Genomic DNA, 16781 nt, shown 5'->3' with positions numbered 1-16781 from the left:
AAATTTTTTCTGTTTGTGCACCAGATTAGGTCAGCTTCCCTTCATATTCAGTCCTTTTCTGCATTACTGAGGCCTTGTTGTATTTTTTTTTTTTTTTTTATCCTGTAGATCTCACTGATATCATGGCCAACTCCAGGAGCTACAAGAGGCTGCTGTACGTCTGGGAGGGCTGGCACAACGAATCAGGTGTACCTCTCATGAAGCACTATCCCAAGTTTGTGGAGCTCAGCAACAAAGCCGCTCAAGCTGACGGTAAGAACTTCTTTTGACCTTTGACGCTGTGAACACGAGATTCAAGAAATAGCATTAGCAATAACATTTCATCCTGTTTAGGATTTGCGGACACTGGAGCTGACTGGCGCTCTTGGTACGAGACTGAGACCTTTGAGCAAGACCTCGAGCAGCTCTACCGGACCATTGAGCCCCTCTACCAGAACCTGCATGCCTTTGTGCGCCGCCAGCTCTACAAACAGTACGGCCCCAAGTACATCAACCTCAAAGGACCCATCCCTGCTCACCTGCTAGGTACGACGGAACATTTATGCTGCTAACACAGGGTTAGCCAGGAAAGCGAGGGTAGTCAGAGCAAATGAGCGTCTTTCATTTTTCCACACCCTAGATTTTTATTTTATTTAACCCTTTCATTGGGAATTTGCCTAAACATAAACACTCATCATTTAATTCAAGCTTGGAAAATCATCAAGCACTTAATCACACATGCTGGAGACAATACAAACTCATAATAATAAAAGAAATGGCAACACACCGTGGCAAGTCATTTTATGTGCTTATCTCGTTACTGTGAAGGAGGCATTTCCTACAGTGCCCCTGAGCGGAGTATCACTAACAAGCTAGGGTTTTTGCTTAAGTGTGTTTTCTTCCTCACCCTCAGGAAATATGTGGGCCCAGACCTGGAACAATATTTATGGTATGATGATCCCATTTCCTGACAAACCCAACATGGATGTGACTGCTGAAATGGTCAAACAAGTAAGTCAGGGGGAAAGAATTTGTGCCACTGGGATGACTTAAAAATAATAATTCTGTTGGCTCTCGCAGACAGTTACATCACCAGCAGTAATGCCACCATAAATCAGAAATCAATCCAACTTTCTCAGTATTTAGGTGATTATAATTCTACATGATAGCACTGACCTGATTTGTGACTTGTGTGATTTTGCTCTTCACAGGGATATAATGCCACGCACATGTTCCGTGTGGCCGAGGAGTTTTTCACCTCTCTGGGTTTGGAAAAGATGCCGCAGGAGTTCTGGGAAGGATCCATGCTGGAGAAGCCTGAGGGTCGAGAGGTGGTGTGCCATGCATCCGCCTGGGACTTTTACAACCGCAAAGACTTCAGGTAAAAATAATTGATTTAGTTATAAGTGAGCTGTTTGAGTGAGAGTTCCACTTAATGCATTGCTAATGTACAAGCTGAACAGAGATACAAGATATAACGTAATTATTGTACACATAAAGGTCCAATTTTATGCTAATTTTCAGGTTTTATACCAGAAAATGTTTACATGCTTTATGTTCATAAAAGACATTATTTTTCTCATACTGTCCATTGCTGCAGCACCTCCATTCACCCTCTGCCTCAATGCTCTGTTTTACTGCCTGTATCTTTAAGCCCAGTCTGCTCTGATTGGTCAGCACCTAAATGCCTGAGCATTGAGCATGGACTTTATCCACTGTTTATTCAACTTGATAAGTCAAAAATCAATCATATTGCTATCTTCTCCTCTGTAGGATCAAGCAGTGCACCACAGTAACAATGGAGCAGCTCTTCACTGTGCACCATGAGATGGGGCACGTCCAATATTACCTGCAGTACAAGGACCAGCCTGTGGGCTACCGTCGTGGAGCCAACCCTGGTTTCCACGAGGCTATTGGCGATGTTCTGTCTCTCTCCGTTTCCACACCCAAACATCTGCAGACCATTAACCTGCTGGACACTGTAACCTCTGACATTGGTAAAGTGACAGAAATAAATCAAATCCAACCCTTTGAAACAGATGTGCACGAATTGCCAACATTTGGCAATTAGAATAAGTCTTCTTATTCATCCTCAGATAATTCAAAAATTAAATTCGATATTGTGTTCCTCCAGAAACTGATACCAACTACCTGTTAAAGATGGCTCTGGAGAAGATAGCCTTCCTTCCCTTCGGCTACCTCATCGACCAGTGGAGGTGGGGTGTGTTCAGTGGACGCACACCTCCAGACCGCTACAACGCTGACTGGTGGTACCTCAGGTAAGCTGTTATGCAAAGGCTTAATATACTAACAATAGACATTTTTGGGAAACATTAATACTTACTTTTTTACTGAGAGTAACATAAGACCCTCGATACTACTCTCATGTCAGTATGGGACATAAGAAGCTAATGCTAGCTGGTTAGCTCAAAGTTGCACAAGGACTTGAAACAAAGAAAATAGCTAGCCGCCCATATTCTGACCCATCTGTACTCTTCCTCTTGGCTCTGACCCTGCATTTATTTCTTACTCTAACCATCAAACCAACCTTCTAAGAATAACACTAACCAAACAATGAACACTAGCCAATTAGAGGCAGAGAAGGAAGGGTCTTACTGGGATGCGTGAGAAGGAGCAATGGGTGTTTGTTTTTGGGATAATGTGCAATCGGAACAATGAGCAGTCCAAATTCTATAACCCCTTTCCTCCTGGTGACACTAAGCAAACCCCAGCCTCAAGAGATGAAGTCGGGCTGCTCTGTAGTAACAGTATATGACTGTGTTTGAGGTGCTGCTGAAAAAAAGCACATATGATGGACGCATAAAAAAAATCATTATAGGGCTCAGTAACTTTCCAGAACTTCATGTCTCCATTATGTAACCCATACCAGTGTGCTCTAAATCTGTCTATTTCATTTTAAAGGACAAAATATCAAGGCATCTGCCCACCCACCAAGCGCACAGAGGACCACTTTGATCCCGGGGCGAAATACCACATCCCTGGAAACACACCTTACATCAGGTAACATCCTGTTCTACCCCCACGACAATATAATAGTTTCCACGCAGAGGAGATGAGAACAATCGACCTGGGCTAATGGATACTTTTCCCAGCTGTCCGATTAATGCATTACTCGTACTGTCACATAGAGCTTTAACGTTTTAAATTCCATAAAATTGAGCCTTTTCAGCGCACAATCATGATGAGTGTGTGATTGTGTATGTGCCTGCACATTAAAACAAGGGTGGGAGGGATATTACAGTAAGGTAAGACGAACATGCAAGAAGGGCCGGTGAGCTGGGAATTAAGTCATTGTGTGCTGAAATCTGGACTGAATTACTGGCACTTGAGTCCGCTCTTACACAATACAGTAGGTCTACAATAGCAGGAAGCTCGTTGCAGAGGCAGGAGGATCTATAAGAAAAGCCTCTGACCCCAGCTGGTTTCTCTAACAATGTTAGGAATGACAGTTCACTCAACACACATGTCGTGGTTGCTGAAACACATTCTTACAACATTTTTTATCATCTAAAGTAAAGGGTCATTTTTGATTTCTTAGTATTGGAGTCAATGTATTGAAGTCTGACAGATTTTAATAGTCTAATGCACTGAATTCTTCCCCCTTGCAGGTATTTTGTCAGCTTCATCCTGCAGTTCCAGCTTCATGAAAAACTGTGTGAGGCAGCTAATCACACCGGTCCCTTGCACACGTGTGACATCTACCGATCCGCAGAAGCAGGCGCCATTTTAAAGTTAGTAATCTGATTGGGCCTCCATTGTTTATTACACAGAGCACGAACAGTGGCTGATGGAAGCAGTGGTGGTGTAATACAATCTCTTTCTACCTCCTCCAGGAAAATTCTTGAAGCTGGCTCTTCCAAACCTTGGCCTGTGGTGCTCCAGGAGGCCATCGGCACCAACAAGTTGGATGCCAACTCGCTGATGAAATACTTTGATCCCATTATTAAGTGGCTGGAAAAACAAAATGTGGGTGAGACGTTGGGATGGCCTGATTTCAACTGGGTCCCACCCATCCCTGAGGGCTACCCTGAGGATATTGGTAAGAGTACTGCTCCAAGTGAATGGATAGCAGGATAACAGAAGACGAAATACATTAACATTATCTGGAAGGATAAAAACAAGATAAGGGCTAAAGCTGCATTTTAAATAAATCAGCATGTAAGAGAGTGAGGATTAAAATTTGGCTGTGCAAGATGGATCCGATTCACTGTTTCCCACAGGATTTTGTAAGACTATGGTGGTAGGACCTGCTATGACGCAGGCATGCTCCCCAAAGGAACATTCTGCACATTTTAAAGTTAAATGCATCAATCTAGTGCACTTTGAGAACACTGACTCAGAATGAAAGATGCTTTGTGGAAACAGAAGTTCATTCTGAACGTGGGCTGCCACAGTCGAGGTAATTAATGGGAAACAGTGGTGGTGCAATGGTGAAAATGTAAAAGAAAAGTATAGCTTTGTTTTCCATTTGAAGCAAACGCCTAAAGAAACGAAGAGGCTGGGGCATTTACACATTCTAATTACTAGTCATGCATCGTAATTTTCTTAGATGTGGCAGTACTGTTCAGACTTAATGACATGGATCTTTATTTACAGCATTTCAGCTTACTTGGCCTTCTACTTGTTTACTTAGACAAGAATACAGATGAGCTCGATGCAAAGAAATTCCTAGATGACTACAACAGGACAGCTGAGGGGGTGTGGAACGCCTACACCGAGGCCTCCTGGAAGTACAACACCGACATCAATGAAGCCAATAAGAAGGCGATGGTGAGAGCCTCCGATGGGCAGACTCCAATGAAATCACCTTAACGCTGTCCAAGCATCCTCTATCATCAATCAAATATAAAGGACTTTTGCATGTAATGGTGATTTCGTGCATGAAGTAAAATAATCAATAAAATGATTGGTTAATCAAAACTGTGTCAATCAATCAACGATTGACTGAATCAATGAGTCACTAATTAATCAATGTGTGGATGTTTCTATCTATATAAGTACCCATCTGTCCTATTTATATAAAACATCTATCCATCCATCTATCCATCCATCCATCCATCCAATCACTTTGCTTCTCTGGCATAGCATCTAAAAATAAAAAAATAAAGAGTATTCCTTATTCTGCCTTAGCTTCAGAAGAACCTGGAGATGTCAGCCCACACCCTGCAGTACGGAGAGAAGGCCCGAATGTACGACACCACTGACTTCCAGGACGCCTCAGTCAAACGCATCATCAAAAAACTCAGCGACATTGAGAGGGCCGCTCTGCCCGCGGCAGAACTGGAAGAGGTGTGGAAGAAATAGTTGTAGTTTTCCATTTATTTCTTCAACACAGAGCTGCTCTTGAAGCAGAGATTGTTTGTTTTTAGCAGGAAAGCCTCAGCTTTCTCAGAAAAGCAAGACGTGTTGGCTGTAATGAACATAACTGCAATGATAGCCTACGTCTGAGAGACATTTAGAAACAACAACCAACTGGCTAGTTCACTAGCTCACATTATCTAGCTAACAAGAGAACTTGTAGGTAGTAGGGGTAATGATGCTGACCCAAAATAGACAAAGTTAGATCTTACAGGTAGTGAAAAATGGACTGTATGTACCAGACCATTAATGGAAAACACTAAACTTTCCTCACAACGAGGCTACTAACATTAGCATGAATGCTGCCGTCAAAATACAATATCCAAGATGACCATTAATATCAGATACCTGAAGTGTAAGCAAAACTACACTCAAAGGATAAATATTAACAAACAGCGCTTTTAAATGCCGAAATGCTACAATAATGTTAACACAGGCAGAATAGCCGTGACAAACGTACCTCAGTCCGGAAAGTCGACCCAGCACGACAGTTACTCCAGGTATGTGTTCGCATGTGTGTGCGTGCAGGTAACGTTAGCCGCTACAGGATTGTGTTGCTGCTGCAGTCATTGAGCTCAGGGGCTGTGTGCTTAGTGCTACTGAGTTAGATGTCGGGATGTCAAGAGATTTTCTACAAATAAAGTTGGTTCTAGAATGACTTACCAACCCAAGCTTTAACACGCAATAACTTACTCTAAAACAGGCTTAGAGCTGTGCAAAAGCAGAGAAATCATTTCAGGCAAACAGGTAATTGTGTATCTCACACTCCTCACAAATCATCTTTAAGAGAGGAGATAGAAAGGCTTTCTTTAAGATATCTATGCTGGCTTCAAACATCTAACATTCAAAGCAAAGTTCAAACTATAGACTGTCTACTAAAATGAATAAAATTTGCTAACATTAGCCTGCAGACTTTACTAGATAATATATAATATAGAAAAACATTCTCTTGGTGCTCTCCGTTTAGATGAAACCCAGCCAGTCCAATATGAGTGTGGTAGAGAGACAGCATTTAAAACAGTAACAGATACACTGCAGATATAGGTGGGGTACTCATGTTTTAAACCTGTTTTGCTAGGAGCAAGAGCTGACATGAATCTGTTTGCTTGTGTGCAAAATGTACTATGGTAATGAAGGGGAACGCTGTTTTTGGACCAGACGCGGAGCTCTAGGAGCTTGTCAGACAAGTGTCAGGCTACGCAAGGCACTCAAAAACAACCTGCAGTATGTAAATTAAACATATTGTTTGGAGTAAAATGTTTCCCTCATCCAACTGGGCACCCTTTGGAAAGCTAACGTAGTTGTTTACCAAATATAAAAACCAGATGATTTCTGACAGTTTGTGTGTGTGTGGACGCCTTTATCTTTTCAGTACAACACTCTTCTATCGAACATGGAGACCAAATACAGTGTGGCTACGGTCTGCAGAGAAGATGGGAGGTGCCATCCCCTGGATCCAGGTAAAACTATAATATAAGCCAATGTGAAGAGTTTTACCCCCAAAATATAAATAAAAGAAATTATGAAGCAAATGTAACATATGTGCAAACAGTAGTTAATACTTACCAGATTATTAATGGCAAATTATTGTTTAATTGATAGATATAGTCACATTTAGCTTTTTTTTTTTCAAATTAAAAAGAGTATACAGTAGGTGAAGTGTGTGTAATATAAGAACGGGCTTTGTTTCAGATCTCCAGAAGATCATGGCAGAGTCCAGGGACTATGACGAACTGCTGTTCGCCTGGAAAGGATGGAGAGATTCTGCTGGCAAAGTACTTCGCCAGGATTACAAGAGATATGTTGATCTGGCCAACAAAGCTGCAACACTCAATGGTATGACCTTTAATTTCACATCCAACTTGAGAAAAATACAACGTGTGTCCCGGAGAGCAGGAGAGAGAAATTTGAGAATTTCATTCTCCAGAGTGAGGGTTAGGTTTTAACATTAAATTGGTGGAGTCAAAGAACCACTTTCAGTTTCAGTTTCATCAGCACTTAATAACAATGGCAGGTGGCTGGTTCGAATTCTCTGGGCTATACAGGGGTTACATGAGAGGATTGATGCCACTTTCATGCCTGCAGGGTAAGACCAGTATGAAGCTTCTGTGAGCAACCAGTTAGCTTAGCTTAGCACAAAGACTGGAAACAATGGGAACAGCTAGTCTAGGCCTACCATCACCTCTAAAACAAGTTATATCTTGTTTGTTCATTTCTGTACAAAAACTAAAAACTATTCCCTGGAGTCTCCACTATTGGCTCGCACAATGGTCCTCAGTAGTCCGGCACATAACCCCCTTGTTGTGTTGGTAGGACAGAACTTCAGCCCGGGTTCTGAAAACCTCGGTCCAAAGCTGCTAGGCAAGGGGGTCAAAAACACCAACAGTCCCCCAGCAGTCTGGCTAGCTGTCCTGCTAATTGAGCTAACTAGCTAACAGTAACTACAGTCATGGAACAGAATACCATTAGCAGCAGTTAGCAGTTACGCTGGTGATATGCTACCCCTATTTGTTGGCAGTATGAATTCAACAGGTAGCCAATTCTTACATATTGCACCTTTAATTTTAAACTTACCTTTCTGGATGTTTTTTTGCTTCAGAAGCACCTTTTCTCAAAACCATGTTTGCATAACTGCATTGCCATCATTACTGACTTTGAAAAGACACCTCACTGATGAATGGTTTGATCCTTGGTACTGTCTATAGGTCACTCCGACAATGGGGCTTTCTGGCGCTCCCTGTATGAGACCCCAACCTTTGAGGAAGACCTGGAGACTCTGTGGAAGGAGCTTGAACCACTCTATCAGAATGTGCACGCCTACGTTCGCAGGGCTCTCTACAAAAAGTACGGCGCCGAGCGCATCAATCTGCAGGGACCCATTCCCGCTCATTTGCTAGGTAAGAAACGAGGAACTTTCTGGCTTTCAGAAGTTGAGGCTAAGGTCACAGGCCAAAACCACAATTCAGTCAGTATTTCACTATGGAATTTAAATGATCTTAGCACAAACCCTCCTATTATGTGGAAGCATACCCCATTGACATGCTGTCGTTGGCTGTAGATGCGTTTGGATTTAGGCGGGATTAAATTTGCTTTCAGAGGAGCCAAGCGTGAGATTGTGTGTGACAGTTCCACACGGTCATGGATTGGACCGACTCGCAGTCACAAATCCCACTCGGTTTAAGACTGGCAGAGCAGAGGACGACTTGCCCCCTTAACCTTTTTTTTAAATCGTAGAAATACGATATAAGAATGCTGTCTTCTGTCCTTTCAGGCAACATGTGGGCACAGACGTGGTCTGGCATAATGGATTTGGTCATGCCCTTCCCACATGCCACGCAGGTTGATGCCACTCCAGCTATGGTGGCACAGGTGAATGAACACATCAAGCAGCTTCTTCATAACAAAGAAAACACACACTCATTCCACCACCCGCCATGCAGCTTTAGAGGTCAAGGATCAGTTTATTTCTCTAAAGAGATGCAGATGTGGTCCAAAGTGGGTCAAGCAGAATGAGGATAAGCAGTCATCCATAACTGACATGAAGTGTACTTAACGCATGAATATACTGTATACATATTTTCATTATCCTTTTAGAACTATCATTTATTTTGTGCAATCATCTACTTTCTAAACCTCGCTGTTTTTTTTTTTCAAAATGTTGAATATCTCATCGCCTGCGAAACTGTTTATACATACACACGGAAACATACACATCTTCACTGATGCTCTTCTTTTCCCATTAAGGGCTGGGATGCCATAAGAATGTTCAAGGAATCAGACAATTTTTTCACTTCTCTGGGTCTGCTGCCTATGCCAGAGGAGTTCTGGAACAAGTCCATGCTGGAGAAACCTTCTGATGGACGACAAGTGGTGTGCCACGCCTCTGCATGGGACTTCTATAACCGCAAAGACTTCAGGTAAAATACGCCTTTCAGGACCTAACTGATTGATAGGCTATTGAGTGTGTGGTTGAGTACACAAATGTTTCGAAACACTTGTGATCTTAGCAACAAAACAAATAAGTACTGAGTTGAGTCACAAAACAATGAATCAAGCGCAATCAAGCACAGACATGATTTAATTGCCCGATGGGGATTTGTGTTGTGCTTTAATCCGGTGTTTCTTGATCAGTTGTTCCACGTTAGTTTTTAGAGGTGTAAGAATGCTCTAACTGTGTCTTTGTTTATGTCCCCAGGATCAAACAGTGCACCGTCGTGACCATGGATGACCTGATCACCGTGCACCATGAGATGGGCCACGTCCAGTACTTCCTGCAGTACAAAGACCAGCCCGTGTCCTTCCGCGATGGAGCCAACCCCGGCTTCCACGAGGCCATCGGCGATGTGCTGGCCTTGTCTGTGTCCACACCCAAGCATCTGCAGAGCATCGGCCTCCTGGACAAAGTCGATAGCAACTATGGTGAGTGACCACGACCGGGAGTGCGACCACAGTTCTGCAAAAACATTCTGCGACATTCTAACATGACTTTGACGTTTCTGTCTCCTCCTCCAGAGAGTGATATTAACTTCCTGATGAGCATGGCGCTTGACAAGATCGCCTTCCTGCCTTTTGGATACCTGATGGATCAGTGGAGATGGAAGGTATTTGACGGACGCATCCCACCGACTGAGTACAATAAAGAATGGTGGAACCTCAGGTAAAGTTCACTGGCATTTTTACAATGACAAAGTGTAATGTTTACTATCTAGGAAAATGAAAATGGATTATTAAAGGTGCAATATGTAAGAATTCCCCAGCTGTCAAATTCATAATCAGTGGCAGCATTGACTGCAGTAACCGCTAACTGCTGCTAACTGTAGCTGTCTGTAGCTAAGTAGCGCAGTTATTCTCTTGATAATCTAAAAGTTGATTTTTGACTTTTTCCAACTAAAATTCTTACATATTGCCCCTCTAAAGTTAATCAGTAAGTTGTGGACTGAATGTGTAATTATAAATGATTTACTTGAGTGAACATTACATTATAACTTATTGCTTTACAGAATGAAGTACCAGGGACTGGCTCCACCTGTAGCACGTACTGAAGATGACTTCGACCCAGGTGCAAAGTTCCACATCCCTGCTAACGTGCCCTACGTGAGGTAAATACTCATGATTCGGCAGAACAAATAGGCTGCCTGATAATTGAACACACTCTGATTGATAACTGCTTCAACACACTATGGATAGATAAGATAAACACACTATAGAAGATAATGAGCTTTGACTCACATGGCTAGAAAAATCAGCCACCGTCACAAACAGGTGACCAGTTTGTTTTGTGTTTTACTGAGTTTTTCTGGCATTTAAAACCCCAGTCCTGACTGTACACATTTTATGATCTTCAATCAGGTACTTCGTCAGCTTCATCATTCAGTTCCAGTTCCACAAAGCTCTCTGTGATGCTGCCAAGCACACTGGCCCTCTACATACCTGCGATATCTACAAGTCTAAAGAAGCTGGGAAGCTGATGGGGTGAGTACACGAAGAATGATATGCAACCACTGATAGCGTTTTTCACAAAAAAATATCCTTTATGTATCATTCATATCCCATGGTGCATTTGGGGCATGAAAAGCCTTGAAGTAATTAGAAGTGAAGTTAAATCTCAGCCCTCGTCACCAAAGCCTGCTGACTCATGTTATCCCAGCATGATTGGACAGTGTTCCACAAAGCTTCTCGTGATGTCATAGATGACTGTGGAGGAAAAGCCCCATGACTGTCAGGACTCCACAAAGCTTTGCAAGAACTACTTGAAGAGCGAAGAAGCCAAAGGAGTCCTGACTGTCACAGACATTCCTCCACAGTCTCCTGAGCTCAACCCCACTCAACATTTACTGGGGCATGTTAAGACTGAGAAAGCCAAGCGTTACGTGACATCACGAGAAGCTTCGTGGAACGCCTCCAAATCATGCTGGGATAACATGAGTCAGCAGGTTTTAAAACAAACTTGTGGAGTCCATACCGATCAAATGAATGCTGTCATTTAAGCATAAGATGTTTTGACCCTATTGTATACATTTGCATACTAGAATTGACTAAGAAACTATGAATCTTACTATATATCGTATATATTTTGTTCCATTGAAAACAGACATGATCGTGGCTCTGTCGTTCTACAGCTGATATGTTATTTTAGTGTGTGTCTGTGCAGGCAGCTGGTGAAAACAGGCTTTGTGCCACGTGTGTAATTATCTCTAAAACACACTCTTGCTGCTGATCCCTGTCTCCTCTGACCCTCCTCTCTGACCTGTGTTAACGTCTGCAGTGATGTGATGAAGCTGGGCTTCAGTAAGCCCTGGCCAGAGGCTATGACCATGATCACGGGCCAACCCAAAATGACTGCCCAGCCGCTCATGCAGTACTTCCAACCACTCATTGATTGGCTGGAGAAGGAGAACAACAACAACAAAGATATTCGCGGGTGGCCCGAGTACGACTGGAAGCCTTCAAGCTCCGGTAGGCCCAACACATTCATACATCTGCATACTTTGATCCTTCCTCAGAAACATAAATAAAAGCATGTGCATGTGGGAAAGCAGCATTTCGTGTTAAATAAGTTTTCCGAGCTCAAAGCCAAATGTTTTTTGTGCCTCTTCCCAGAAAAAAAAGGCACAACATCTTCACATCTTCATGCAGACACATTAATTTTGTTTTTCTCCTGCTGCGGCTTGCAGGGAAATCAATCTCCTGCTCCTCTTGTTTTACTGATGAGATCCTGCTGAAAGGATGTGTACAGATTAGATTGATGAGATTCTGAGAAACAGAGAGTAAGAGAGAGAGCGAGGAAGGGATGGTGGGAGAAAGAGAACCCAGCTGTTGTTGCACAGATCAGGAGAGAAATACAGAATTTAGATGCAAAAATATAAAACAGATGAGAAACAGAAAGAAAGTCACTTAGCTTCTTCAGACTACACTGGTTAGTTATGTGTCTTTGTCAACTGACAGCAACAACAGTGTCGTTAATACAAAACAGCTACATATCCTGAATATCATCTAGTTAGAGAGCTGCACCAGCTCTATTTTCAGACCCGTTCAGTCCGACTTGGACAGACACGTCAGTTTAGGCATGTTTTTGTGCGCCATCTGTAGGTAGGAAGAGTAATATCTTGTGTATTTTTTTCAAAAGTAAGTCTTCCAGCTAGGGATGCAATGATTATAGATTGTGATGTTTCGGTTATTGTCTGAGTTATTGTTTCCAACAACATTTCTTTGTTGACTGTTTTTAAAACAGTTTCAACCTAAAAAACCTTTTCGAAACAGAAATAATACAGTACCCATATAATATAGAACAAAGGAAAATAAACAACAAGTGCAGAATTAGTAAAAATAATAGAGCACACAGAAAGTTGTGATCTATTTACAGTGAAGAGAGGGCAATTCACCACATTTTGTCCACCCTAGAGGGTATTTTATCATGTTTTATCTACCAAGAGGGCACTTTCATGGCATCTTTTCGAACATGCCACCAGCTGTTGGAGGTTTTAGATTTTGACTGAAAGCTGCAGCTTGTTAAATATGTTCAATGTGAAACAGTGAGCTTTTGAGTGAATGAAAACAATCAGCCCAGCATTGTGCTTACTTTGTATTTTCTGTGTTTGATGTTACAGGTGATGTGAACTTCTTGGGTATGAACGTGAATAGCTCAGCTGCCATAGCTGGCCAGTGGGTCCTGTTGGTCCTCGGTGTGGTCCTCCTGTTGGCTACTATTCTACTGGGCTACAAGTACAGGAAGTCAAAAAAGCGTGACAAGTCCTTATCCATGATGGAACTCAAGCAAAAGGACTAGGTGATGGCTAAAGTAAGGCCTGAATTACTGCAGCTAGCACAGTGCCAACCTCAATGTGAACATCAGTGTTTTTGTGTACTGTACAGAGCATCTGATCAAATTAGATTTTCTTTTGGTCTGCCTACTCCTTATCTAGTCTTGTATATTTATTGTATACACTTTGAGCCCAATTATATTTTGCCTATGCAAAGGAACATTACAATTTTGTAATTTATTTGCAATATTTGATGGTCTGGGAGGAAATGTTTTAAATGAATGTTTGTAAAGTCATTAATACATAAGATTTTTGAATATTTGATTTTGTTCTTTTTTTTCTGCATTTCTACAATAAAGACATGAAATATATATTCCGACTGTGTGTTTTAAATAAGATAGTGTAGTATAGGGTTTTTACCATGAACCCTGGTGACTCATCCATGTCTCATTGTGTTCCAAAGATGGAAAAAACAGAACGATGAGGGAATCAATTAAACTACAATGGTTGATAAAAACAATTTAATTACAATGAAACCGCACAGTAAAGAACAACACCACCACAGAGAACAGAGTTTGTGCATTGGTTTCAGCCCTTCCCTCTTCACTCCCAGAGTCAATGGAGCCTCTGTAGCAGCCACAGTCACAACCTGTGGGCTCTCGGGTAACACAGACTAGAGCTGTAATGCAACACTTAGTCCCATCAGAGACCGTTCAGTAGCTGTCTTCTCCTGCTGGTCCAATCGGCTTTCAGCACTGCAGGTTGACCTCGATGGGGGCCACGATGGTTTGGAGAAAATCCAAGTGTCAGCTCAGTGTCCGTCTCGTACAAAAAGCCCAGGGACAGCGAAACAACAAAGGCCGATGACGTATGCATTCATTCAGTCGATCCAACTTATTGTCACTATTTACAATTCATCTATGCTGGAGCTCACAGTGTCCAGACATGTTTAACATCATGTATTATTTAATCCAGTGTCACGACTCCCTGTATGTGATATTATTAAAGATATTCTTTGCTGTAATAACACAAGACAGTGTAATAAATAATAATCAGGTGAGCTCCCATCATCTCATCAACACATGTTGGCTAATTCCACATACAGACATGAAGCTATTGCTTTTCAACTTGTTGCAGGAGGGATTGGAGGAATTTAATGTGGATTATAAAATGTAGTTTGTTAACCCCAGTTTTTCTGTGTACCTCTCTGTATTTTTCTCCATAGCTTTGAAAAATTGTCACTTTTTGCATATACAGTGCCACCACCGTAACTCCATTTTCGTAATGCTTGCCAAGCAACGACATGGACATTCACATGAAGACACGTGTTCACTCATAACAGAGTGGATTGCTAAGTGCAGTTTGAGTCTCTCAAACGACTGCTGTAGGTTTGAAAGCCTTACATAGTCTACAGCCGCTGACCACAAAGTGATGCCTGGGGACAGACGTACACAGTCACAGAGAAAATCAATAGACTCACTCCTCTGATTAGAGAGGAAAACAGGCAGATGTTGGAAAAGAACATGATGACTGACCAGCAACTTAGCTCAGAGACCTCAGATAGGAAAAAAGACATATAAACAACAAGTTCATCACATAAAAAACCTGCAATGTAATCAAATTTACGATTTACTTTTGAACGCAGCCCCGATTCCAATGGACAACGCTGCATTCATGACAAATTACGCAACAAATTACAATCTCTGAAATGTTCAGTATATTGCACTGAAAAAGTTGAAATCTTCTGAAGTAAAAAAAAATGAATGCACTATCCACAATTGGTCCACGCCACTTAACCGAGCCCAATGTTCTCAGTTTGCCCAAACCAGCGTGACGGTGAGTGGTTCAAGGTCCAAAGTACAGGCCTCAGTAGTAGTAATGCTGCATCTCTGTCCAGTTGGTGATCCAGTACTTTTTCTGTGGCTCCTCAGGCTGAAATCCCAGATTGAACTGATAGCGCTCAGCCTTGCGAATTTTCACCCCCCGGTGCTTTGGCATTATCCGATAGTAGATGGCTCGCTTGAAGAATCCAAGCTGGCGGGGAAAAGAGAGAGAGAGGAGAGGGTGACATTAAAGAGGATGCACGGCAGGAGAGCCGGGATTAATGATGTGTGGAGAGGGAGATTTAGGATTCTGAGGAAAATCAAGTTAGGTAGAAGATAAACGCACAACGAGTAGGAAGGAGAAGATAAAGTAGACAACAGACATGATATAAATATCGGCAGCAAATGCACAGTCTGTATTAGCCTGAAACTGAAGCAGAGGGGCTGTTACGTAGACAGTGGACATGAAAGAGAAAGAGAAAGTTAAGTGGTAAGCAAGTTGTATCACACCCCAAAACAGTAGCCAAAGAAAATCCATTTGGAGGGGTGTTATTACCCAAAAGCCCCACTGGTGTGTGCTGTTGGGGGGCCCATGGGGCCCCTCAGTAGTCCTCAGTCAGCCTCTCTGTCTCAGAGGGCTGGATCTTCATCTCAGCCTTCTGGGCTTTGGCCTCATACATCTCCCTCCTGTTGGCCCTCTGGAAGAAGCCACACTGGAGGCGGAGGAGGAGGTGGAGGAGGGTGCATGGGGGAGTAAGTCAAAGGTTAGACTAATAGAAGGTATATCAGTCAGATGAGTCATCAACGGCAATCATATAGTCCAGAGATTGCTGGTCTTGAACTGACTTTAAAACAATACATGTGCGGACATTGGGAGATATTCATATTCTGTAGAAATTCTGCAGAAAGAGTGTAATAGGTGCAGCAGTCTCACCTTCCAAAGTATAAGAATGATTATTCCGAGGAGTAGAATTCCTGCTACAGCTGCAGAGATGATGATCCATAGTGGGAGCTCGTAAGGAGTCTCCACCCCCTCCACTGGCTCTATTTCTACTGAGAACTACAAGAAAGGTGGAGAGTCACGTAAAATCATCAGAAACACAATTTATTAATGTTGCTCCAGGAATATCATAACAGCTGACCGAAAAGTGAAAAAGTCCGCAGAGGCAGGAAAGGCATTTATTATTATTATTCTTAAAGTAAATTGACATTCTATTTTCAGTTTATTTTTTTTTCAAAGGTGCAATATGTAAGAATTTGCACGTCTTTCAGTTAACAATCCTCTCCCTCCTCTCTCCGTCACCACATGAACGTGCCGCGGTAATCGAGGTTTGGAAAACATCATGCTTCGGGTTAACAATAGACCCTTTAAAAATGTTAACCACCTGTGAGAAAGGCTGACTTCTCCCATGTGCAAGCTATGACATCATACAAACATGACTGGTCAGTTGCCATGACGATTCGGGAGCAACTTTAATGATGATGTTGTGGGCACAACACCAACGCAGCGATGTCAGGTGTGCATCACCCACCTCAGTGGTCTCACTGTCCATCTTGATGGTTGGTTTATCTGTAATGAGCTTCAGTGTGGCTTGACCCTTGACCACAACTTTTAGGGCGTGGTTATAGTCCTGCAGGGGGACACACACGGCATCAAAACATGATCACAAAGAAGTCCGAGGGTTGTAGAAGCACAGGTGTACTCTGGTGAAGTGCACAAAGCTCACTGATGCTACTGCAAAGTAAGGTTGCAACGGTATTTTTCACTGATTTTCACTGTACGATAACCATCTCATGAAATCATAGTTTTATGGTGTTATTATAATTATTATTATGATTA

At 42.3% G+C, this 16781-nt stretch overlaps 2 protein-coding genes across 2 annotated transcripts in view; one reads left to right on the top strand and one right to left on the bottom strand.

Moving 5' to 3' along the window:
- The first annotated feature begins 455 nt into the window (after positions 1-455).
- On the top strand, positions 456-13144 carry ace (angiotensin I converting enzyme (peptidyl-dipeptidase A) 1). Its single transcript, XM_073489769.1, has 20 exons — positions 456-525; positions 893-990; positions 1191-1360; positions 1753-1976; positions 2114-2258; positions 2902-3000; positions 3834-4039; positions 4634-4770; positions 5131-5289; positions 6731-6818; positions 7051-7194; positions 8064-8255; positions 8630-8727; positions 9103-9275; positions 9554-9777; positions 9871-10015; positions 10359-10457; positions 10708-10830; positions 11624-11814; positions 12966-13144. The coding sequence occupies exons 2-20, from the start codon at positions 898-900 to the stop codon at positions 13142-13144; spliced, it is 2889 nt and encodes a 962-aa protein (XP_073345870.1). The 5' UTR covers positions 456-525; positions 893-897.
- Positions 13145-15086: 1942 nt separating this feature from the next.
- The window catches only part of itga3b (integrin, alpha 3b), a 29615-nt gene continuing 27920 nt past the window's right edge, over positions 15087-16781 (bottom strand). The window contains exons 23-26 of the mRNA XM_073489933.1: positions 16474-16572; positions 15876-16001; positions 15498-15654; positions 15087-15152 (exon numbers count right to left, since the gene is read on the bottom strand). Coding sequence (XP_073346034.1) covers positions 15544-15654; positions 15876-16001; positions 16474-16572 — 336 coding nt within the window. The 3' untranslated portion in view covers positions 15087-15152; positions 15498-15543. The remainder of the gene's footprint in view (positions 15153-15497; positions 15655-15875; positions 16002-16473; positions 16573-16781) is intronic.

This window comes from Pagrus major, chromosome 20, assembly GCF_040436345.1.
Source record: "Pagrus major chromosome 20, Pma_NU_1.0".
Lineage (NCBI taxonomy): Eukaryota > Metazoa > Chordata > Actinopteri > Spariformes > Sparidae > Pagrus > Pagrus major.
This window is presented reverse-complemented; position numbering and strand designations above follow the sequence as displayed.

Bases quoted from the DNA above. Each gene is read 5' to 3' on its own strand.
- ace (XM_073489769.1), top strand. From the start codon at position 898: ATGTGGGCCCAGACCTGGAACAATATTTATGGTATGATGATCCCATTT. The intron at 5,290-6,730 runs GTGTGGAAGAAA...TTATCTTTTCAG, and splicing joins CCGCGGCAGAACTGGAAGAG to TACAACACTCTTCTATCGAA. The intron at 10,458-10,707 runs GTAAATACTCAT...ATCTTCAATCAG, and splicing joins GCTAACGTGCCCTACGTGAG to GTACTTCGTCAGCTTCATCA.